The following is a 25,534-nucleotide window of genomic DNA, read 5'->3' as shown; positions in this document are numbered from 1 at the left end:
AGGCTTATGCATAAATGGTTACCAAAATTTATTAAGCTAGATTCTAATCATGTGGTTACAAAATTGCTAGTGCCTACTTATTTAAATGTAGAGATGTTACACACACAAACAAGTTACAAAACTGAAGCCACAATCCCAAAGAAAGAAAACAAAGTATAGAGCTCTATTTCAAAATATGTGTACACTAAAGATAGGAGATCAGGTGTGGGTGCTTCTTACCCTCCTTGCATCTCTTGATTCCAGCGGTGCCAAGCCAGGATCGGTCACTCAATTCCGCGGAAAGACGAATAAGGGACAAGGCATAGGGACCCTCTTAGCTGCAGAAGCCTTGGGAGGCTGTCACTTATCTGACCAGCAGATAGATAGTGAAAAGCACTCAAAAATCATGGTGCTGTAGGTCCCCTACTTATACCTCTGTACTCCTTTATTCTCTTTCTCCTTTCTTATGCCAAATTGAGGCTGGTCTGTCGGGGTGACGCCAGCTTTCGCAAGAGTAGTTTACACTTGCAAGGGAGAGAATAAGTTTCGACTACTGGACATTTCTTTTATCAGGGTAAATATTTTCCCACCTAGGATGTTGGTGTGTGTGCACATCACGCTATTTAGTAGGGGCTAAGAGCCATGTCTGTCACAGGGCCTCTGCCTGCTGTGAGCTTAATTGTTGTATCTGCTTCCAGAGGCACATTGTAGCAGCACACCTGTGCTTTCACAGCTTCAAAGGCTGTGCTGGAATATATGTTAAGTGCCCTGTTCCTGCTTCCTCCTGTGTTTCCAGCAATGCTGGTCTGGGGGGGGGGGGGGGGGGCTGGCTGGCTGGCTACAGGTGGTTATTATTTGAGTGAGTTGATGTTAACAGCAGTTTAGAAACTGATGCTTTCTTCTGAAAGCTCTACATACCTATTGCTAGTGAATAGAAACTAGATCAGCTAGTTTAATCATGATTTTCAAAGTTGCCATGTCCATTTGACAAGGTTAAGCTGGATAGACTTACTGTATGGTTCTGCAGCAGTGCATTAGGGACCAGTGGAAGGGAGGTGTTAGTTGTGGTGTTCAGATGTAACCTTGTTCACAGCAGAATGTACAAGCACCTGGCTTAGTGGTATTACTACAACAGTAATTAGGGTGACTAGACGCCACCAGATGGGGGGGTGAGCTCAGACATAGCTCAGTGGTTGAGCACTGGCCTGCTAAACTCAGGGTTGTGAGTTCAATCCTTGAGGGGGGCTATTTAGGGATCTGGAACAAAAGTTGGGGATTGGACTAGATGACCTCCTGAGGTCTCTTCCAACCCTGATATTCTGTGATTCTATGACCTGTTTTTAAAGGGACAGTCCTTTTTTAGGACTTTCCTTAGGTGCCTATTACCACCCCCTGTCCTGTTCTCCCCTCCCCCCACAAGTTGCTATCTGGTAACCCTACTCCCATAGGACATCTACAAGAGATACAAACCAATGGAACAAAGCAGAATCTGTAAATACATGTATAACAGTGGGACAGTTTAGGGAAGAGCCTGTAGTTCCCATTGGTGGAATGTGGGCCATGGTTATGAAGTACCATACTTATGTTCCCCAGTTACAAGTGGCTAGTTTTAACATGCATTAGTAATCTTAAACTAATTCCCTAACAGTTTTTCCTTCCACTTCAAGATTACAATTAAGTTTATAAACTGTGTTCTGGGTGGTGGTTTTCCTCTTCCTGAAAACCCCCAGGCTGAAGCACATGAGAAATTGTTTTAAAAATAAAAAAGTATCCCCTGGTGGTAGCTCAAGAGTAAATTTATCTAGCCTTAGTAAGGTAGAGTTTCAAATCAGATTAAAGTAGCAGAACCAAGCTTTAATATCATGCCCTCACCACAAGGCCTGAAACAGGAAGAGTGTGTTAGTTCCCCTTGCAGTCAGATTTGGGTTTACTTCACTAGGTTTTAGGATAAGCCTATCTACACCAAAAATGGAAATAAGTTTACTCTTTCATGACTCTCTTCTCCATTGTCACCTAGAGAGTTAAGGGCTACCCAAACCCTTGGGACATGGTCCGATTTGTCATGACAATTTGAAGCAGTCTAGCTTTATGGCTCCAGTAGTGAAGTCTGATCATTTAGGGTTATGTACTTGAGCACAGATGTACATTAGTTGGGCAAGCTTCCAGCTTTGGCAAATTAGCTTATCTGTACATTTTAGATAAAAGGGGACCCAAACAAGCCTCTTGGTGCCCCTGCCTCCACAGCAGCCCGTGTAAATGTCTCAGTAGGCCCCAGGTCAAGATTTGAGCCATTTTGGACAAGAAAAGCCAATTCCAGAGCAGAGGATCCCTTTCAGAGAATGCTGTACTGCCAGCTCCTCTACTCTGAACAGAGGGTGCTCATCCATGATGAGCAGACGGAACTGATGGCACTGGAAGTCTCAGGCAGCAAGACCCAATCCATGCAGTGCTTATACATCAAATGCAATTTAGAAACCAAAGTAGTAGATGCAAATTTTGGAGTACTGCTGACATGTGCCACCATTGAACCACTCCTTAATAGATAGATAAACTGGTGCAAAATGTAGCATCCTAAGTTTTCATATTGACTCAAGAGGCAGCCCCCTGTAGAGCATAACAACTTCCTTATAAGGTGACAGACCTGATTCATCAAACTGAAAGTGATCAGGAAAAACCCAGGGAGTGGAGCACACTTAGATTTAAAGTTCATTTCAGCAGAAGTTGGTTTTAACAAAATTCATAACCAGCCACTATATTAAGATTGTGCTATGGCTGAAACAGAAACGCTAAGTTTTCATGGATTGATTTGGTATGGGTATCAGTGCCTCTAGCAACAGATGCATTCAAATTGCATACTCAAATATGACAGTATTCAGCATTGTCAAACATTTAAGTCAATTTTATTTGAAGCTAAATATATTAAGGCAACTTAACATACCTAAAACATGATCTTTGTCAGTTTAACTGAAACAGACTACGACCTTAAAGTATCTCCCAGTTAAGATGCTGTAGCTGACCACATATAGCCAATTTTTGAAAAGTGCTATTTTCAACTGTCTGGTATAGTCCTCGCTATAGGAAAAGCATTAATACATATTTACTGCATAATCCATCAGTGCAAGACACTTTCCAATAGTCTCCATTCTCAATTTGTTTTGCTAAGATGATGGCCCCTCCCTTAACCTAGGAATGCTGTCTGAACTTGGGCCCTTGACACCAAGTGAATCTACAGGAATAGTTGGTCTCGATGGTTAGGTTAGTTTTGAAGAGAAAGATACATAAGTGAAACTACCACTATACAGGATGTCCACAGTCCAGTAATTTATTTTTAAATTCGAGTAATTTCAAATTGCACAGACAAAACTGAACAGCAATATTGTTTGAATTCTCTCTTCTGTACACTCAAAACAGTGATCTAAAACACCACAATATCCAACATACACAAACCTCAGGGCAGGGTTAGTAAATACACAGATTGGAATCATGGTGCTCTGTTCCCAAATGGAATGATCCCACAAAAAGCACAGGATACAGCACAAAAACATAAGGTCATCTGTTACATATGGAATGAGCAAAACACTAGCATTTTCTATAAGCAAAACCTGCATAGGTTAAGGGAAATTTTACTCATTTTTAAAAATCAGGCAAGGTTGTCCATACGCATTTTTAAATCATTTTAAGAGCTATGCAATCCAGAGTAGGATATGCTGATTAGTGTTGTCTGTCATCGGCCATCTTGCAAGTTCAAATAGAAATATCTTTGCTTTAGCATTTTCTTTGAATATACAATGAGACTTAAATGCATTTAGATAGACAGTACATATTGTCAGCTGCTCACATACACTGAACGCAAGATTCAATATTCGAGTTTCTTAACACTACAGAGTGCAAATTGGAATCTCCACAACAGCCTGTTTTAATGTTAAGAAGCAGTCCTGCAAAAAAGAGCCCACTTGAACAAAAACATTTAAGCTATTCCCCTTTCAAAGTAAAATCTAAATGACATGGAATGTGAAAAAAGATTGAACATAGGTGTGATCCAAACAGTTTGCGCTAGAAAACCATAGTCCTTCATGAAATAAAGGTTACAAGAACACAAGGCAAAATGCTTGCTTTTCCCAGTTTGAGTTGAAGCTTGGAGGGACAGTGGAGTTTCAGTAAGAAAATTTGCTAGCTCCGGATTGACTTGCACTGCACCTTACATGGTGTACCCGAAACCAGGCTGAGGTTGCCCATATGGAGGTGCGGTGTAGCCATAGCCAAAAGGTGCTTGTGGGGGGACTGCAACACTGGGTCCTGCTGTCAACATTAGCTGTGGCTGACCTGAAAATGGGAAGAGTAAAATGATTAACTATTTCAGTCTGTTCTAGTTACTGCAGTTTGCCTATTTCTACTTTCTTTCCCAGGAACTGTAGAAAAGATGTACAATAATTAGTTTTTACAATAATGTTGATAAAATACATTTAGGGAAGGAGATTACCTATGGAGGTGAGGCTATTTGACCACCTCAAACATTTTACTGAGTCCTTGATAATCTACCTTCCACTGCCTTTGAGTTTTCTGTTCTGCCTAGTTTATAGAAAGGAGCTATCAGCATCTTTTCTAGAAGCAGCCATGTTTAAAGGATCTTTCCTCGAGAGATCTAAGGAAGTACATGGATTTAGATGCTTTGCTTTAGTTTCTAGAAGCTACTTGTAGCATATATTGTAGAAGATGGAATGGAAAATAAGTTTACTTCCCTATGACGCAGTGAGATGTTTATCCACCTTCACCTACACAATGTCCTAGCCCAGTCCCTCTAATCCCCGATCAGTTTGGATTAGTCTTGATTATGCATTTTAGGTCAGACAGTTTAATATAGTGGCTCACCACAATCAGGCCCCACCCTCAAATTTACACCCAATACCCAAGTGCTGTAACAACCTTCTGTTTACTCCCACTTTGTCACTGCTTTCTTGTATTTATTGGACCAGCTGCCAAACCCTAGTGTAATTTTACTGCAAAACCAACTAAATAGTGAGGAAGGCAATACTGTATAGGGACTTTGAGGTATTTTCTAGATACTCATAGTAGCTCAGTATTCTGGTCACAGAACTGTTCCTGTCCAGATTTGCTCAAAGTCATTTATGTTCCAATTTAAAAAAATATTATGCCAACTGGAATAAATTGGCAAACATTTAAATTTATGCAACATGATTTTCTACTATGAGGTAAGTATATTAAAGCTATTCTGTTTATCCCTTTCTCATTTTCATACACTTTTGAGAAATTTACTTGGAACAGTCATGTTCCATCACAAAGAGTTACATAATTTATGGACTGTGCCAGTGATTTTGCACATTTGCCCTTCACCTATCTCCATGGCATTCTGCATTTTATTGCAAGTTTAGGTATGATTGGTACATATGTCTATAGGTATTGCCACAGATCAGTCTGTGAATCGTCAACCTTCCCATAGCAGAACGTGTTTTTCTTGATACTTGTGTTCTATTTTGCTTCACAAAAGTTTAATTGTATGGTGTGCCCAAGGACCAAGCAAAAAATAGGACCCTGTTGTGCAAGGCATTGTACAGAGGAGCAAACATTCCCTTGCCCAAAGGGCTTACAATTAAAAATACTTATGTGGGAGGATGCTATGCTATAATACAAAGTGAACAAGGTTATGACAGCAGTGGTTAGTTTGGGTGGATTCAGTTAGGAGGGGATTAGCTGAAGTGTGGAAGAGTGGGGTGCGGGACTAAAGGGGGAAGAGAGGTGAGGAATGAAGCTGAAGCAGCATGTATGTCTCCAGATTTCTAGTCCTCTGAAGTATGGTTAATATTTACCTTTGGTAAGAGTTCCTTGAACATGTTGGGGTATGTGCGATTTAAGAGGGCTGTGCAATCGTCAGCCAGCCTCCTACAAGGGCAGTGAAGCACCAAACACCATATGGATTACTTTCAAAACAGACTTGGCAGAGTTAATGTAGAATTTAGATACTGCTTGTCAGACTAGTCTCAAACCAACATCACCCTGCTTAATTAGCAGAAACTTCCCACTTTCAGAGCTATTGCTTTGGATATGGGTAGGGAGAGGTGGCTTGTCAGTGTTATGCATTGAACTTTGGAAGCAATATCAATACCAATATTTAGTGCATAATTGTGTATCTGGACATTAATACACTGATTAGTGATAAGTGAATCAAAAGAAAGGTTACCATAAACAATAGGTTGTGTTTCTGTAGCTTGCTCCTCTTCCTTTCTCAGCGACTCTGAGGCATCCAGTTTATCCACCTGGAAATATGAAGGCCCAATAATTAAAACTACCACCCCTCTCTATAGAAACATGTTACTTATTTTTCTGGCAGAGACGTGGAAAAGCCTTCATGTACATTAACCACCCTCAAGAGAAGACCACTGCTTACAAATTCAAGTAGCAACATTGATATTGCTGCAGTCGTTTGTCTCAGCATTTTTCCATGAGAAAGCCCCCTGGAAGGATTTACAGGACAGCTGTAAAAAGCTCACACCAGGCTGAAATTTGGCATGCAAGGTCCCAGCCAGGGGCAACCAATTATTGTGTTTTTTTAAAATCCTTGACCATATTTAAAATACTGTAAGGAAAGTTCACTGGAGTCATTTTAGCACTCCAGCAGCTTTAGAATGTAGAGAGAAAGTTTGTCAAACTAGTGTGAAGACAACATAAGATTGTACCAAGTTGGTACACACACACACACGTGGCACCACACTTCAACAAGAGTGTGCAGCAACTAGAAGATTATCCGTTCTCATTCACAATAAACAAGAAACTCTTGAACTAGACAAATGTCTCCAGTCTAGAACTTCTGTTTAAGAGAAAATTCTTACAAGGGCACAGAATAGTTATGAATACTTAACAGTATCAGTCGACAGCATCTGACATTTCACTTGAGCATCAAGAAGTTAGTGAAACTAACAGCCCTAGGGAAAAGTCGGTCTGTTCACTCATGCAGTTTCTAACTTTGTATAGGGAATGCATAGACTTAAAAAGCAAAGTCAAACTATGGGGCAAGTTCTTCAGAGCCACACTGCACAGAGAGCAGTATCAGAGTATAGGTGCATAAATGCCCAGCTCCCACTGTATTTGCACAGGAGGCCAGAGTAAGTCAGCTATGTGGATCAGATACTGATAGGTTCTCCCCTCCCCCCCCCAAATGTGTGTTTTCACCCTAATCACATTAGGGCTACTGAAAACTGGTTAGGTGCATGTTAGATCTTAGTGTATTTTTGCTATTAGTTGGCTAGTCTTCCTTCTCTTCCCCCCACCCCTGAATAGAAACTATAGCTTTGTTTTGGGAAGTTGCTTATTTGACTATTCCACACCACTTCCGAGGATTCATCTAGCTGCTATACAGTTATAGTCATAGCTACCACAGAGACAGACTCAAATGTTCTACATCTTATGATACCGAAGATGAAGTTCTCTATTTGGAGTTGCACTAAGGTAGCATCATTGTGCCAGTAGTTTCCTCCTTAAGTACTGACAACTCAAAGGAACACAACCCACAGATACTAAACAGAGCTCTGAGATCACTTCCCTAGTTGGTACCCCAGAACTTTGATGTATCTTTGTTTGAACTATGCCAGATGTCCATAAGAGCATTAAAAAAAGGACTGCCAAACTGAGGACACAAGAACTAGCATTGGTTGTAAACATTCTGAAGCAAGCCGTCCTTCAGTCAGAAAATGAACTACATTATGGAGTCTAATGGTTTTATGAATCCATATATTCACTTGTGACCCCAGTTACCAGGCCACAGTTCATGCACGAAATACAAGTATTGGCATTTGAGAGTTGTCGCATCTCTCGCTCAATCAGGGATGAGTAGCAGAATCTTGTTTGAGAAGTTAGACACCGCACTGAAGAAAGTCAATTGTCAAGTTAGAGTCACAACAGAAAGAACGCTATTAAAAATCTTATTCAAAAAATTGCATTCAACATTAAAGTCTGTTTCAAAAATAAAATGGGATTAACTAGACTAGCTGGGAGTGTTGAAATGCTGAAGCATAGATCCAGATAGGCTCTGCATAGGATAGTGGAATATTGGAGTAGCAGCAACAGCTAAGCAGAAAGTTTCAGGTTTCCATATATTTGGCTAACCCCTAGCCCAGAATATTCTGTTTGAAGTCTCTTATGTTTGCCTTTCCTTTATCTGACCTGGTTTAGAGGCCTCTTAAAAAACCACCACACATATGGAACTTAATTATGAACACAAGCTTGTTAAAAGTCTGAAGACAGTGATCCTTATACACCACTTGATTAAGCATCACTGGGTTCAGTGCCCTCTTACACTGCTTTAGTAAAGTAAACTGCATTAAAAAGGCTTTTCCACAAAGACTGCAATAAGCTGCAGAGGAAAAGTAGTAACATGCGTTCAATGTTATTTTGGTGTTATGTGTGCATGAAAAAGAGGCAAGAGTACTGAAGCAAGTAGTGAGATCTGAAGATGATTGCCATACAGGCTCCCCCCAAAAACCACACGCAGCCCACAGCAATGCTTCGTAGCTTCAGGAATAGTGGGATGTAATTGCAATGACTGTTGTACATGCTTAGTTTAATAATGCAGACACTGCAGTTCAATTACCTTTTTTCCACACACACGCTTTCTTACTGCCTCACCTACTAGCTGCTGAAGGACCTTACGTGATGCGTTTTACTCAGGTTAGCCTTGAGTTCCAGTGGTGACCAAGATGGATGTATAAACAGCAGATGGTAGTTTGCACGGATTTAGTCTTCAAGCCCTTTATATAAGCTTGCCTGCCCTTTGCCCAACCACATTTAACAGACAAATTATGCCAGCATGGCTCATGTTCCAAGGAAAATTGGGAGTGGGTATAGGGTACAGAAAACAGATGGACAGAAGCTTTGGAATCTGCCCGCAGGCTGGGCATAATTGAGCAACAACAGGCAAGTGCCAGACAGGCATCAAAAGAGTTCAAGTTTTAGCATTACCACGTTACAAGGGTTTTTTGGAAAGGTAGCAAGAGGTTGGTTTTTTGTTGTTTTGTTTTTTAAGAAGCTGAAGAGCCCTGAAGGCAGTCTTCTCTTTTGCTCAGCTATGAGGAATGTTATGAGGAGGGGGAGGGTAAAACACAAGACTTGATACAATAGCTTAAGTTTTAACTTACTGCATCAAAACAGACTAGCACCATAAGAACTGGAAACCTGAAGAAACATGAGGAAAAGTCTCTTCTGAAGCAGCTAGTATCTATTCTGCCTACTGTCAGCACACACATTAGTAAGAATCAATAAATCAGACTGGATCACAGTCCTTATAAATTTGCAAAAATTGCTGCTAAAGAATGTACATATGACAACTTCCTTGTTAAACCAGAGTCTCTGGCTGGAGCTGGAATAGCTTTAATTACTGCTGCTTGCAGAGAAAGTGGTTATTGTCAATTCCTGCTGTTTTGTACAGTCAATTTCTTCTGAACAGTATTGGTCAACATTAGTATCTTTAAATTAGTACTTGGACTGTGATCCAACTGATCAGCCTTCTGCCCTTCCTGAAGAGTCTATTAGCCGATTAGTAGCAAGTGTATCTACTTTTGTCCTACAGTTCTAACTATTGTAGTTTTAAACAATTTGCAGAGGCTTTAGTGAGATATTGTTGGGAAAAAAGCAGTAGCAGCAGTGTAGTAAAGGTAGGAAAGAAAACTCATGCAGTTTCTTTAGACTTAGTCCTCCAGACTTAAAGATGGAAAAGAATCAACTTTCACCTTTTCCTTTATTGCATCAACCTGCAAAGGAATTCAGAAGTGCAGCTTAGAAAAAAAAAATCAAATTCCATATGTAGCATATAATGGTAGAATTAGCAACATAAGAATCAGGGAAGAAACAATTGATAAGATACAAGAAAAAGAGTAAAAACAAAAGGAAACACCAGAAGTATCTGATTCAGAAAGCCAGCTGTAGTTTGTATTGGTCATTAGATTTTATTGACTAATAAGTCAAACTAGGAATACAATAAGGTAAATCCTTTTGCAGCATTTATACTCGAGGTTTAAATATATATGCACTAAAGTTCTAATTCAAGACTAGAGTGCACACACTCAAAGGTAACGTTATATTAGTTGGGACTGATGTCAAAGTATCCCATAATCACCAATAGGATACACACTTGAAAAAGTTTTCTAAAGCACTAACACCAGTTGCTTTCAACCAAAAATTTCTCTGCACTAGTTTGACTCTGCAACAAGTGGCTCTAAAACTGCCATAAAAAAAGCAAAAGCACACCACACCAACCCTTTGAACATCAACAGGCAAATCCTCCCTCTGTGCAACCAAATGTGCATTACTTGTTTTATCACTCAAAATAAGGTTACCTAGTAGCCCCTAGCTGTAGAAGCTTTATCATAAAAATTAGAGAATCCAAAGAATAAGTTGTATCGAAAGTGATTGACAAAAAATGCTCAAAGTCAGCGTAGCTGAAGTTGTCCAAGAAAAGTCTGGTGACACTGGAATTGAAAACACTTAAAAACTAACAGGTGCTACAGTTAAATAGCTTGTGGCTTTTTCCTGGAGGTTCACACATACATAAAGCATACCCACAACGGAAAGTTTAAAGCTCCAGAGGAAAAAAATTCCTCTATAGTCAGATTTATCTGGACAGTCTTGCTGGAAGGAAAGCATCCTAAAAATAAAGGAGTTTCTTCAAACAAAAGAGCAAGCAAGCGTGAAAAGAGGCTAGTTAAAACTAGAGTTGCGTGTCTTATGTCCTTGAACATATGTTCAAGTAGTCTGCTTCATAAACACTTACATTTCAGAGATTCCACTCCAAAATGAGTCTAGATTGAGAGGATTACAATTAGTCATATTTCAATTCACTGTATCCTTTGATTATTCAAGTAATTGCTGAGCTATGCAAAACACTAATTTTTTCCACTTAAGAGCATGGCAGACATGTAGATTTAAGAGTGTTTATAAAACATCTGTTCCAATATTCCTGTCCACTAAACAAAAGGTTCTCTCGGAATGCTAACCCATAATGCATGGGTAGTTTCCAGATTTCCCTATAGTCTGGGGGGGAGGAGGGAGGGGTGTAGGAGAAGAACAGTTCTTTGACAAGGAGAAAATTTTGGCACTAGATTCACATTATCTATGGGTTCAGCAGAGAACTATTACAGATGCAAGTTCTTCTAACTAGTAGCTAGGGAACTATCTGTGGGTGTTTCATTTTTCCTAGCAGGTATCACTTAAAAGTGAAGCCTTTCTCCCCTGATGAACTGAAAATAAGAGTGAACGTAAGTCAAGGCAGACATTTGACAAAGCCAATATCAAGATTAGTGGCAGGTGAAAGTCTCAACCAACAGAAATAGCTTTTACCTTGGTCAAGTACTCCTTCATGACCTGAATAAAATAGGGCATGGCAAAGTCCATGATGTTGTGCCTCCATGCAGTTTCCAAGACAACATCTGGCCTTAGAAGGTCATAACAGGTGAAGAGACAAGCTCCAAAACATTCTCTCTTTTCTTCCTGCAAGAACCACTGCAGCAATTCTTCTGCTAACTCTGTATCTTTGGATTCTGAAGCATATTGCATTGCATCCTACAAAAGAACACGAACAAAGAACAAAACCTCTCATTAAAAGAGCCACATCTAATATGCTGGAGCAGGAACTGTGCTAGGCATGCCAAGTTTGGTCAAAGCAGTAATGAGCCATTCCAAAAAAAGCTATCTTGGGGATTTAGACTTCCAAGATGCACAAAAACAGCTTTTGAAGTACATTATAGCAATACTATCAAAGGGGGTAGGATCACTCATACTAGTATTAAAGTAAGCTATGTGAACATAGGTCTGCATAGCTTTAATGTTCTATATTCCAGTCTGTTACCTTGTATAGTCTGTCTTTCTTGCAAAGTTCTACACTCTGTTTCCAGCGATTGTTGCCTTTAAAGAGATATGCAGCAATTCTTCTGAACTCAATCAGCTCATGCTTCTCCAAACGCTGAGCAAGGGAGATGTTGTCAAAGTTGTCATAGGCATCTATAGATGTCCTAAGAGCCTGAATTGGAATAGAATGTAGTCATTCAAACGTCAGTGCTTGTGTTCCAGAAAGGGTCAACCAATTTACGTTTGATACCACCTGAGCTGTTTGCAGAGTTCCTTTGCTCAAACTTTTGAGTCTATTTTCAGATCTAAAGTAATCCTGCAGTTTGTTACTGCAGTTAATGGATGCATAGTTATACCAATTAGCTATCTCTACCAATTAGCATTCACAAAAGAAAGGTGTTTTAAACAAGGGCAATTTTTTTTTTTAAAAAAGCCTACCTGATAGTCTTCTTCTATAATGAAGAGATTATTCAGAGACTCATTCACTGATTTGTTGTTGTGGTTTTGAACTGAGCGCAAGTAGGGTTTAACAAGTGGAAGCTGTTTAGCCTTTAAGAGAAGAAGTTTTGACATGAGAATCCTGAATATAACAATATAGCACACCATAAGCTTATAGATGTCCGTCGCAGATACATTCACTGTCATTTACTCAACTGGAGTTGTAAACCTTTAGATGTAGCCAAATGCTTCATCTCCACTTGTAAAGTCTCTCATAATTATAGGAAAATGAAAACCAGTTACCTTACTGAAGAAGTTTACAGCACGAGTATGATCCAGCCGGGGAGACAGCACCATCAACAGATCATTGAGCAAGAGGGGTTTAAATTCCAAATAAAACTGGATTGCTTTATAATACAGCTCCACATTGGCCACCTAGAGACAGCACAGAGGATCATTTAATAGATCTTTACATACTTGTTTCATGGTGTTTATGTATTTCTGCATGGATTTTTCTGGTTCGTTACCTCTAATGAATATAAGACCCTTAAAAAGAAAAGGAGTACTTGTGGCACCTTAGAGACTAACCAATTTATTATTATATTATATTATATATATTATATTATATTATATTATCAAATAAATTGGTTAGTCTCTAAGGTGCCACAAGTACTCCTTTTCTTTTTGCGAATACAGACTAACACGGCTGTTCCTCTGAAACCTGTCATAAGACCCTTAAGTTACCTAAAGCATGTCTGCCAGCATTAAGAAATTTTGCTTTAGAGATTTCAGATTTGCTCAGTTTATTTTGTGCTATTTGATTAAATATAAACCTTCAAAGGGTAATCTAATCATTTGTGGCATTGTAAGTCTACTTGGTATTTTACCATAGATCCAGGATCCCTGACATAAGCTTAAAGATAGTGATGTAGAAGAGAAAAATGTTATGCTGAAACTAGTACCAGTTTAAGCTAGGATAGCTTCTAATCAGGAGGCCATTAGCTAGAATACAAATCAAACATGCAGAACAGTGTTGCCTTTAAAGAGGCATTTCTCACACCAGATCAGGCAGTACCTTAGTGATGATATCTTTGAACTGTCCTTCTTTCCATGCATCTGTTGGGTGATTCATCATTGTGATGATGGCATTATCATACTCTTCATATTTATCATACAAGAACACCAGCTCTGCCCAAAGATGGGCTTGTTCTGCAGCTCTTAGCACCTATACACAGAATGTAAGTGTTTAAATACAAGTTTAATAGAGCAAAAAAAAAAAAATTAAGGCCACAAGGGGCCATTATGATAATCTAGTCTGACCTCCTGCATAACACAGGTTAGTGGTTTTCAGCCAGTGCTTGGTCATCAATAGCTTTCAGCACTCTTTCAGCTTTGAAATCCATCAGTTAACTTCAGAGCACTGATTTACTTTTATCTTGGTATTTCGTTAGTGTTGAAGCTTAATAGATCAGGTGGTTTTATTAAGTGTGAAAATCTTGTAATTTCATTAAAATTTAGTTTATGCAACAAACTGTTCTACAGGCTATCTAGAACGGTTTAAAACTACCCCTCACATAGGTTTCGAGACCGTTACCTTGGGAATGTTGACTCTGGACCAGAATAGTTCCAAGTGCTCCCTCATCTTCTGGGGTTTGAATTTGGAGTAGAGAATTGCTAGCTCTGTAAACATTCCCATGTGGGCACGCTCAAGTCCCAATGCTGCTTCCAACATAGTTATCAACTCTTCAAAGTATCCACGATCCTTAAGAGACAGGTGCAGTTAAGAGACAGCTGTAGCAAGAAGTTAGGTACTAAATGGATAAAGAGACAGCATGCCAAGTTTGAAGCAAAGGTGATCCTGTAACTCCGAGTTACAGTAGCATCTGTGCAGGCATATTTTGGTTGATGCTTTCAGTAGCATTAGAATTAGGAGTATCTAGTACATGTGCTCGTCATTACCTGGTAATAGTTGATGAGCTCTTCCAATTCATCTGCATGCACTACAATATGAAGTCCACACATCTGGGCTAGACGGAACTCTTTCCCATCAACACATGCAAAGCAAACCTGAAATTCAAGTGATAACAATTACGTTTTGTCCAGTTTATGAAAAAGCACAGCTCTATCCAATTGTATACCGAAGAATCCTGTCAACATAGGTATATTAGGATTTAAGAAACACTGTTGGTAAGATTAAATATAATCTCCGAGGCAACCTCTTTTGATATTTTACTGAGCTGAACTCGTAAGACAGGGTAATTTACCTCTTTCCATGTTCGAGTGCTGTTTGCTTTCCGAGCACCGTCAACAGCTGCTTGGTATTCACCTAGGTGAACCAATGTGGATGCCAAACGGCCGAAATTTGACACGTTGTTATACAATAGCTTAGCAGCATCGTACATCTTCTCATCATAGCAGCGATCACCAACCTAAGATTAAGTTGGAACGTTAGTCTTCTAGACTAGCCACAAGAATAGAATTTTATAGTGAAACTGATCTTAAAGGATTTCTAAAATTAGATCCATTCTGAAGTCTGAGGAAGTTCTAGCCACTAGCTAGTATGTCTAAAGCTATTAGACAAAAGTGAACTCTGCCTCAAGTTTTTTGTATTTTATTAGACTTCTTGAAGAACTACATCACATCACATTCAACCCAATAAATTCTTGGCAGGCCAAAGCTTGGCATTCTTACTGGCTGAACCCCAAAATCCTATTACTATGACAGCTAAGGAACCAAGAGCAGAAACTCACTTGCTGTATATGAGCATTATTAGGTCCATTTATGAATTCTTCCAGCTCAGCTAGACGATTTGTTTTAGCAAGAGCAAAAATGAGTTCTGTCTCCACATAGGACTCTCGTGCTTTTTTGCGTGCCATCTGTAGGTATTTCACCAGCTCTTCCCAGTTCCCTAGGTGAAGCAACTTCACATTAAAAATGGTAACTTTTCATGATTGAATCACCTATAGTTTGAGAATGAACAGGACTAGAAGTTTGCTCTGTTAAGTTAGTTTTACAATGATAATTTCTGTAGGTAGCAAACATTACTTTAGCCAGGACCAAGGCAAGAGAATTTGCCATTATGAGTGGCCAGCCTCTCATGCTAGAGACTATAATGATCTGAGTTAATTGTTGCCCTTTTACTATAGGAAACATTTAAAGCTCTATCAGTTAACTTGCATTTTACTTTACTATCGTTAGAGTTGTTAAAAAGCAGTTCTCACTATGTGGAATTCAGAAGCCTAGTGAAAATTTAACTCTGCAGCTAGGACAGCTGACCAGGAGAGGGCAGCAAGAACTACAGAGGAGCTAGTAGTGATATATATTCATTTGATCAACCATATTTGAGGAATGCTGTCAACCTGAGTTTTGACCTTTGATCATTTTAGTATTATGAGATACAGATCTCACATTTTCTAGTTCAGCAGAATTTAGTGCTACCCATAACACTAGCAGGTAAGAGTTTCAGATCGTAGCGTCAGCTGTTGTAGTCATTTAAATGACATGCTTTGGTTAAACTTCAGATATCCGAACATACCAGAACAGCACAGAAGATTCAGTTAAACAAAAACTGAAAATCCTACCGCTAGCATTGGCAGCTTGAACAACTTCCATGTAGGAGGAAGGATCATCTGCTTTAATGTAGGAGTCAATTGCTTCTTTTACCATCCCTTTCTGAAGCTGGGCTTTAGCAAGCTGACTCCACACAGCAGGCTCATTGCAGCGTTCAGCAAATTCATAGGCACGATCCAGGTTTCCAATGTGTTCAATCAATACCTGAGGAAATGGTAGCATGTCAGTCACCATCAGTACAGAAAAAAACATTAGTCTTAAGTTTCCAGAGAACTAATGAGTTGCACTCAACCCATTAGTTCTGTTTTCTTCTTTAGACCAGGAAGTAATCAAGGTTTGTTGTTGGTTCTTTGAGAGCCAGTCTTGCTAACGCTCAGCATGACTCTTCCAAGAACTGCTTACTTCTCTTCCACTTTCTGCAGGAGAACTCTGAAGGGGCAAGCCTAAGAATGCTTAAGTAGAATATAGTTAAAGTCTAAACTCAGCTGTGTAGCTTTTACTTCAAACACTCAAGGTTTGTATAATCAAAATAGAGGCAAAATTTCAGCAGTTGAGAGAGAAACTAGATAAGCCAGGAAGCAATAGGAAAGTGACAGTCCTGTCATCTTTGGAAGGAGATGCTTCTGCTGGTAGTCCACTTTAAAAAAAAAAAAAAAGCACACATCAGCAGAGCCAGGAGCACACTCCACTATTCAGGCTTTTATGCTGTCTCAAAAGCTTAAAGATTTCCTAATTGTAGAATCAGACTAGAATTTATGATACCTGCACAGCTGAGGTGTTGACATCAAATTTCCTGAAGATGGCAAAAGCCTCCTCAAAAAGCTCATTACTGATAGCAATGTTAGCAATATCTGGAGCATCATAATTATCCAGACGGTTGATATATTCCATGACACGAGTACGGTCAGCTTTAATAGCTGTGAGAATAAGGAGGTTTTGCAGGTTCCTAGTAAGAAACAGACAAAGCAATTAGTGAGTGCCGAGTCAGTTACTTCAGATTAAAAACCACTGGCTATTGTTAGAGGTGAATACTGTATGAAACTCAAATCCAAGGCCCTTATCCTAAACTCTCATCCCCAAACCAAAGAGTGAACTTTAGCAGCTCCCCAAAATTATGTTTACTCCCCAAAGCAGCTGGAATTTTTACTGCAGCAAGCCCTAGCCCAGAGCTAGACTGCTTCAGTGAAGTCTGTTGTAGCTGCCTATATATGGTTTAGAACTTTTTACGCACCTGTGTTCACTGAACACAGAGTTATCAAGAACTATTTTCTCCAGCAGTTCAATGAGCTCATTGGGAAGATCAGCAGTCATGAAAGCTTTTACAGTAACAGACACTTCTTCAGGGTCCTGCGTCTCAGACAGTGCAGTCTGCACAACCTAGAGACAGAAGAGTCAAGCCATGGATAAGCTATAGTCAGCAAATTGCAAATACTTCACCTTCAATTATAGCTAGTTCTGTCATTATGTTAAAATGAATAGGAAGTTTGAGGGAGACTATACCTGGTCAATAAGTGGTCTTCTGTAAGGATTGCTTTCCAGCAGTACACTCCCCCACAATTCAGGATCCTTACGGCGAACTAAGTAACGTGAGAGGCTCTTGAAGAGGGAGTTTTCATTGCATACCTAAGTGACAAAAAGGTAGATAAGTGAAGTCATCTGAAATTACTTAAAGCAAATCTTAATAGATTCATAGAAATGTGAGGATGGAAGGCACCTCAAGAGGTCATCTAGTCCAGTCCCCTATGCTAAGCCAGGGTGAAACATACCAAGGAGACACTGATTTTTCTAAATCTCCAAATCTTGGGACTGGGAAGACCAACAAGTTAACTTCTAATTATGTGGTGTGAGTTTGACAGTAAATAAAGCTCATTTCAAGATTTATATCAGAAATTGGAGGAGGACTTTCCACAACACAGTCACTGGAAATTCAAAGCAATCTCACTGCTTTCAAATTTGGACCAGATCCTTGGAAGAGGAGTTTCATTTAGATGAAAAAGTAATCTAACAGGGACATGCCTTTTAAAAAAAAAAAAAAGGTCATGGTGCTATACTTATGCCAGTTAATTCCCACTTTTAACTTCTGCTGCAAAAGCAGCTGTTTGTTGCAGTAGTGCATAAATCTCTTCCCCAAGATCAAATAGGTTGTTTTTTTTTTAATTTGTGGGTGATTCCACCCCATTTTCCCTGAACTCACTGGATATACGCACATTAATAAGCTCCAAGTCACACTGCCCACGCTCATAAGCCACACATGCCAAATGAGGGTCTCTCTTCTCACAGTACTTCCCCACAACACGACTGTCATAGTAGGGATTCTCACGCAGAAATCTTTCTGGGTTGTTGTTGCTGTCTATGTAGATTTTGGCCAGTGCATTATGAGTAGCAGGTTCCTCACAACCCTCATGAATTCTTGCTTCTAACCATGGAAGGAGCAGTTTTAGCCTAGAACAAATATATTAGTTTTATTAACAAGCCTGCAGGATCTACCCAACCAAGAGACCTCCCCAGTTTCTTCCTGAAGGCATTACTCATCCTCCTACCATTGTGTGTATTTCTCTCTCAAAATTTCTTTATTGAAAGCTATCAAGTTAGTTGAATGCCAAAAACCAAAAGCCACCTCCATTAAGTCTTAATTGCAATGCCATCAAAGCATCCAGATGCACCTCAAGAGTCTACAATTAAAGATCTATTCTTTTCCATTAGCTCCCCCCAGTGTTCCATACAGGACACTACTGGAAACTAAGGGAGAAACTTGTCACAAGGCTATAAATTTGTCTTTTATCATTTAAATCACTGTAATAAAACGATAGCCTAATGAAGGTCTACACCTTTTTCCTTTACAGACAGACCCTAAGCTTTAACCACAAACTAACAATCAGAAATTACTAAAGTTAGAAACATTAGCTCTAATCAGAAACATGTACAGAGATGGTTATTTGTGGAGTTGGATACCTGTTTCTTTTTTCTACTTCTGCAACAAGCTCATCAGTGGAGAATTGACCTCTCACAACAAGGATCAAGTTCTTTATCACATCTTCAGAACAATCCACATCAAGCAGTCCCCCAATGACAACAGGCAGACGGCTTGGATTCACCTAGGGCAACAAGAACACTTTAGTAAAGTGACAAATTGGAGTACCAACCATGGAGAGATTGTATGTTCCTTCCCTGAGAATCCATTTGCATGTATGAGAATTGCTAGAATATTGTTCAACTTCAAGTGGGCCTGCTTCATTTTCCCTACCTGGGCTCAGAAAAGCTCCTGAAGACCATGACCGGTTGAGGCAGATACTATGGATTTCTCAATCATGTGAAGATTGACAAGAACTTACATCTTCCTCAGACTTCAGCAACAGAGATAAATAGGTGAAGTATGTAATGTGCTATTCTCATTTTTATGGGGAAAGAAAAAGGTGTTTTAGGCCATTGTGGCATTCCCCTCAAACGCAGCAGCTGTACTAGCTTTCATGGAGAGGGAATGGATTTGTTGTACTAACAGAAGGAATTAATAATGAAGAATCAAGTAAAAATGTTTTGGAGGTTGAACCCTCCTTCCCAGAAAAAGGTCTGTTTTCACTAATAAGGTGGCCAGAAGCAGAACCAATCACTTGGTGATTAGGAGAAGGACCGCTTGTGTTCTGAAATTATATAGCTATTTGTTGAGAGCACAAAGGAAGTTACATGGTTAACGTCCTCTCCAAGATGGATAGCAAGCTTCGAAGTCGGTTTGTTCGAAGTGATTTAGATTATGGATTTTGTGGTGTTGGTATTGCATGCATTGGTAGCCATGACCGTCCCTGTGAAAAGAAACTGGATGAGACCATATTAAGCCATTTGGACAGAAGGCTTTTAAGTCCCTCTGGAAATATGGCTCTTACCTTCTGTACGTAAATCTCAATATATTTTTGGAGATTATTTCTATACAGGTACAGCACGAGGTCATGGACAAAGTCAAAGCGATCACATACAATGATCAGTGGTAACTGGTCAGTCAGTTTTGCTTCCTGCAAAGGAAAAAAAGCAGAAATATGAATTACTACATTAAAACTGGAGAAAGTTGATAAATGAGGCAAGTCTGAGGAGACCAGTCTGATCAGAGATAGTTTACTGTTTTTAAATCTCAGCTGTTTTGGTTTCCTAAACTAATTTACCTGACAGCATGTTACTATTGTTCCCACTTTGAAGCCATGCACACATAGTGAATTATAAAACAGGTGTAAACCTTGACAATATCTAGAGCAAAAAACCATCTGAAATGTCAGTCACTGGTCCTTGGCACACCCACATCTACAAAAAACAATTTTACAACACAGGACAACGAGTATTACAAACCTAAGCTATACTTCAGCATTTGTGAACTGCCACTGGTGTTCAGTGTGCAGGATTAACACTCTGGGATCGCAACAGGAATCTAACAAAACCATTTTAAGGATGATGTGGTCTCAGTCATGTGTGAGATGACCAGATATGCATGATTTGAGCTAGTTTCCTCACCTCACACCTTAATCTGAAGCATTTCTGGCATCCCCAAGGAACCCACTGTTTCTGAATTTAACTAGGATACCCATGCAGGGTCACATCTATCTTAAGAACCTACCAAACTACTGCACTGTTGAATCACTGACTTGTGACTGCAGGAGGTCAAAAAAATCAGAGCGTGCATCAGTAATCTGCATGTCTAAAGACCTTTGGGAATGAATGCCCCAAAATCTGGCAAAAAGGCAACATGTCTAAATAAGCTAAAGTGGCAGCCAAATACTATACATTTAGAGTACCCTGAAGAATCAACCTTGTCAGACCCAGCTACTGAAAGCTGTTTAACATGCACATCCCAGAATGTAATTCTACATACAAATCGACACTGAAGGAGTTAACAGACTGGGAGACCTAATCCGGGGGATTTACCTGGTACATGTCCTGCACATTCCACAGACACAAGGAACAGCACAAAAAATAACAATTTCCATCAGGAATTTGTTGACAGTAACCATTCATTGAGGATAATTTGTTGTAAACAGAAAGACCTGTTGAGTTATACACACAAAAATCTTCCCCCAATAACAACAACTTTTTTCCTTAGAGTTTATTTTCTGGGACATTAAAACAAAGTTTTTCTACATGACAGATGAGAGAAGTGTTAAGCAGCAATAGGTGTATTATGCTATTTAACAGATTTTGCTGTCACACACCATGAAATGGCTATACAACCAGGACAAAATGTGAAGGCAGGAAATGTTCCCAGATAAAGGCTGATTCTCTGGCAAGTGTGTTTAGAAACAACCTTAGGTAGTTGTATTGACTGACATGGCCATAGACAGTGTAACAATGCCAACTGGCTACCGATTTTCAACTTCATACATGGTATCTTTCTAGCCTCAAACCTGAAGATCTGACATCAGTAGAGCATGTTATGGATACCACTAATTCTCTAATAGTTATTTTCACAGAACAGCTATCATGTAGTAGTAAGAAACTGACGTGGGGTTTGAGATTACGGCATTTATTAGTGTGGGAAAAAAGAAAAAGAAAAAAAGACTTAACAGGTGACTTCTAGAACTTTTTCCATTTATAGCTCACGTAATTAAATCCAACTGGCATCATATGTTCCAGTTATGACTGTTTATTCAATGGTGTCCAACTCTAAGATGCTAGGGAACAGACTGGCTCAGCAGTATCCTCCAATACAGGTAATTTCTGCTGACTTACGGATGCACATGTGGCCTGAGGAACGGCATTCATCTTTCCTATATTCCAAACAGTCTCCATATTAGAAACTGCTTAAAGAGATTAAGAACTGTTTTGGACTTTCATAGGTCTATGTGCAATCCAGAGCGCCTGTTCTCAAGACATCACTACTTAGTGGTGTACCCTAGTGGAAGTGGATAAGTAACAAGCAATCCTGCTGCAAAATAGAAAATACTGCAATGCTAGTCAACTCTTTACCTTGAGGAAGTTTTTAACACGTTCTGGATCATAGCAATTGCTTTCTCTGCAGATTCTTTCCACTTCTTTAATTTGCCCTGTCTTGCATGCAGCTTGGATATATTTGAAGTGCACATCTGGGTCCTGGCTGAAGTTTACAATTGAGCCCAAGAAATAAAATAGACCTTAAGGGAAACAAAGACTCAATATGAATAGTCTTCATACCAAATAAAAATCAAGCTGATTATGTGACAGCTTGCTCTAAGGACTTCTCATAAGTCTCAGACTGCAGCAAGGGAGCCATAGGATGCCTAAGACATATTTGAACTGGAGAAACTAAACAGTGGAACACCACACAGAAGTGGAATTGTAGCTGACGTGCAGTACTGTAATCTCTTCAGTGACAGAGAAAGCATGCACAGAAGATAGTTTAAGGCTCTTTGGAGCAATGCAAGCAATAGCAAAGTCACAAGTCATCCCTCTCCCTCTGCATACGTTACACAAGTCCATCTGCTCTGGGCAAGTAACTGAAGATTTATAGTCCAGTCTGGCTAGGTAAATTCACTCCTTCCTTCATTTTGGGCAGTCAGTGGTCCTGTACACTCAAGCTGTAGCTGAATCATGGTGCAAGCAGGCCAACTGAAACTGCCATTCACTTCCATTTTTAATTTCCCCATATGGTTGAGAGGATGGAATACATGGCATACTTTGGAAAAGTATTCAGCAGCTCTGCTTCTAAGATGCTCCCTGGTAGGTACACATAAATAAGTGTGCAGTATTCAGCTAGCTCAGTTTTCCACGTATCTAATGTCTCTTGCACAAAGTTTGATCCTGCTATGCCAACTGTTAACACTCCTTACTTCACTGCCCGCAAATGCAGGCGGTGATAGCTTGCTACAGGCCACACAAAAATAGGATTAAGGTCAAGTGTTATTTAATAATTACATGCGTAAAGCAACTGCCATGTCAGATAAACGTTCTTGAACAATCACTTTCCTGAAGTCTCAATGAAATAAATGGCCAAAAGGCTAATGCTTAATAGTGAGTTTTTGGCAATGCTGTTTAGCTACAGGCTTTTTATACAGAAAGCAGCTTTGAAAGGGGACCCTGTTCACCTACGACAGAGGCAAGATGTTCCCTTATACAAAAAGTTGGAAAGAAAAGCTTTCCAAGGGCTATTGTCTCCATCTATTCCTATCCCAACTCCAGATCCCATTGTCCACTGGCATGTTGGCCTGTTCAAAATCTGCAGTACCACGTAAGCAATTTAGGATATTTTTTTCCTGTACAGATGCTGAAAGTAGATAAGAGTTCAGTAAAAAAGAAGGACTGACAAATGAATGGGGAATGGCTAAACTAGCCAACAAGAGGGTGGGTGTAGAGGAGATACAAGTATACAGAACTAAGCTCTAAATATGAGTAGCCACCAGCAGAGTTTAGAAAAGCATAAAAAAGGTGAGAAGTAGCTGCCAGCTTTCTTAAGTATACAAGTTTCTGATGCAGACACACGTTGCCCTTTTCCCCCATGGAGATCCTTTTACCAGTCTGTTCTAAAGGCCTTCACCAAGAATCTACTAAAAACTTAATAGTTTACCCAAGAAGTTTCCTGGCAGGAGTGCAATTGGACAGTGAAGTAGTCAAAATGGTAGGATTTAGACCAACTTCTCAAACTGTTGCTTTTGGAGGGTCAGACAAGCCCTATAAAGTGGAACTTCCTAATGTCTATCAGGTTGCCAAATGGACTCAGCACTCCTATGCACACTAGCATACAGACTATTACATCTGCAATAGAATAGATTATGTTTAAGAAAGTGAAGTAATGCTAAACAAAGTATTCCCATTGCATCTTACCTTCAAAGCTCTTAAAAGACTCAAACAGCTCAATAAGTGACTGTGTTGACAGCTGTTCATGATATTTTGAAGCTACCTGAACACAAATCTGCAGGTTTTGACGAATGTTAGCAGAAAGCATGGCACGCAGACACTCCAGAGAGTCTTCTACTGATAGGGAGCCAAAATAATTCACCAGCCACTAGAGAGAGATAGCAAGATAATTACAAAAGATTCTCCATATAAAAAATATGGAGCACCAATTTTAAAGCTGCATAAATATTGTAATTTGAAAGATACACTGCTTGAAGTGTGATAATTTTAAGATCCTGGAAGGTAAGCTAGCCAAACCTCTACAAAATTTTGGATTCTGTACCTCAGGGTTGAGAAGATGAGTGTGAACTACTGCACGCTTGATATCATACAAGTCAGTGAAGTGTTCTAATGCTCTCTGCAGCAGGCCAGCTTTCTCACACAGCTGTGCAATGTGAGCCCGGTCATAGTGAGTAAACATCTGGTTTCCCAAGATAGCATCTGCAACCTATAAAGGGACAGTTGGAACAAGAATGGGTTTATTCTAGTTCTGGAGTTTGTACATTAGATTCTGCATACGACTCATCAGGAAAAACTACAGTAAATTACTAACCCAAATCAGAATGAAATCTTGAACTACAGAAGATCCCATGACTATTTTAAAGAGGTCACTTAAGACACTAGAATTAGAGCCAGGGTTAATGGTAGGTTCATAGGCATGAACTTTGGAGCCAGATCCAGATTTTTTTTTGGGGGGGGTGGGGGGTGGGGGAGGGAGGACAAAGGGTTGTTGGCTTAACCTGATATTTAATATTATGGCACAGTATAAACAGGGAAGTTGTTAGACCTGAAATATGTAGATCCTAGCTTAATATCTGACTGGGAACAAAAAACGCTTTTGAAATAATTAGTTCTAGGCAAAGTTATACTCATTTTCATTGACTTTAAAAGGTGTATCTAGTCAGATATTAAGCTAAGCTGAAACCCATAAACTACTATAATATCTTCTAAAATTTTTCATACCTATGCTGATGGAAGTTTGGTTACAAGATACAAAAACCTGATCAACTGTCAGTTTGAGGACGTCTATAAGACATACCTGAGGTGCATGCATGAGATTCATCTCGAGTAAACGTGTTTGCAGGGGACCCTCAGAAGGGCGGTTATTCTTCAATGCATCCAGCAAGAAGGCAGTACACTGCTGAATTAGGTTGTACTCCATAAACACATCCACTATCTGCAAAAAAAAGAAGTGTACTATTTTGGAACTGCAGTACTAGTTTCAGTGTAAAGGTTCCATTTCAAGACGTTAACAAGTTTACTTTTAAATATGAAAGTTTAGATGCAGTCACAAGATCTAGTTTGATTTTACTAGCATTATCCCAGTCCATCAATGAGAGCACTTGTTTCGTATTCTTGTAATAGTAGGATTGCCTCCTCATGAGGATGAGGAATTTCAATTAACAGGTTATGCTTGAAACCCCTCACAAGGCAGAGCTAAGTACCTGAGCTATCACTTCCTTGGAAACACTGCTGAAACAAGCTTAGCTTACCTATTTAATTTAAATTGCTTTTCAGTGTTAGAAAAAATTAATTTTGAAAAGCCACATCTTCAGGAGACAATTTAATACCCTTTCTCCACTGGCAGCTTTAAGTGGTAGGCATGAATCCCAACTCATTTGCTTAACAGTCTTAAGATTTGCAAGGTATTTAAAGTTAATACTTGTGTGATATCTGCAAGAGGTTCTTCATCCTGAACTAGCATTTGAGCAAACTGCTGTCCTTGGTCAGGGCTGATTCGCATTACATTCCTCAGCAGGAAAATCCAATCTGGAGTATACCCAACCTGTAAGAGTAGCCATAATAAAAAGTGTTAGTGCTTCAAGAGAAGCTAAATAAAGTCTCAACAGAT

At 39.5% G+C, this 25,534-nt stretch overlaps 1 protein-coding gene across 2 annotated transcripts in view; it reads right to left on the bottom strand.

Moving 5' to 3' along the window:
• Positions 1-2,857: 2,857 nt before the first annotated feature.
• The window catches only part of CLTC (clathrin heavy chain), a 53,335-nt gene continuing 30,658 nt past the window's right edge, over positions 2,858-25,534 (bottom strand). The window contains exons 10-33 of one of the 2 annotated variants that reach the window (XM_073315180.1): positions 25,346-25,468; positions 24,722-24,859; positions 23,966-24,130; positions 23,611-23,791; positions 21,781-21,944; positions 19,716-19,841; positions 18,790-18,932; positions 18,045-18,279; positions 17,338-17,460; positions 17,069-17,214; positions 16,600-16,783; positions 15,849-16,041; positions 15,018-15,175; positions 14,532-14,696; positions 14,227-14,334; positions 13,862-14,029; positions 13,343-13,492; positions 12,571-12,702; positions 12,268-12,378; positions 11,831-12,001; positions 11,323-11,544; positions 9,717-9,737; positions 6,176-6,251; positions 2,858-4,302 (exon numbers count right to left, since the gene is read on the bottom strand). In XM_073315180.1, coding sequence (XP_073171281.1) covers positions 4,178-4,302; positions 6,176-6,251; positions 9,717-9,737; positions 11,323-11,544; positions 11,831-12,001; positions 12,268-12,378; positions 12,571-12,702; positions 13,343-13,492; positions 13,862-14,029; positions 14,227-14,334; positions 14,532-14,696; positions 15,018-15,175; positions 15,849-16,041; positions 16,600-16,783; positions 17,069-17,214; positions 17,338-17,460; positions 18,045-18,279; positions 18,790-18,932; positions 19,716-19,841; positions 21,781-21,944; positions 23,611-23,791; positions 23,966-24,130; positions 24,722-24,859; positions 25,346-25,468 — 3,528 coding nt within the window. In that variant the 3' untranslated portion in view covers positions 2,858-4,177. The remainder of the gene's footprint in view (positions 4,303-6,175; positions 6,252-9,716; positions 9,738-11,322; positions 11,545-11,830; positions 12,002-12,267; positions 12,379-12,570; positions 12,703-13,342; positions 13,493-13,861; positions 14,030-14,226; positions 14,335-14,531; positions 14,697-15,017; positions 15,176-15,848; positions 16,042-16,599; positions 16,784-17,068; positions 17,215-17,337; positions 17,461-18,044; positions 18,280-18,789; positions 18,933-19,715; positions 19,842-21,780; positions 21,945-23,610; positions 23,792-23,965; positions 24,131-24,721; positions 24,860-25,345; positions 25,469-25,534) is intronic. The other variant, XM_073315181.1, reaches the window with a different exon arrangement.

The sequence above is a fragment of the Lepidochelys kempii genome, chromosome 17, assembly GCF_965140265.1.
Source record: "Lepidochelys kempii isolate rLepKem1 chromosome 17, rLepKem1.hap2, whole genome shotgun sequence".
NCBI lineage: Eukaryota > Metazoa > Chordata > Testudines > Cheloniidae > Lepidochelys > Lepidochelys kempii.
Note: the sequence above shows the minus strand (reverse complement) of the source record. Positions and strands in the feature narration are given on the sequence as shown.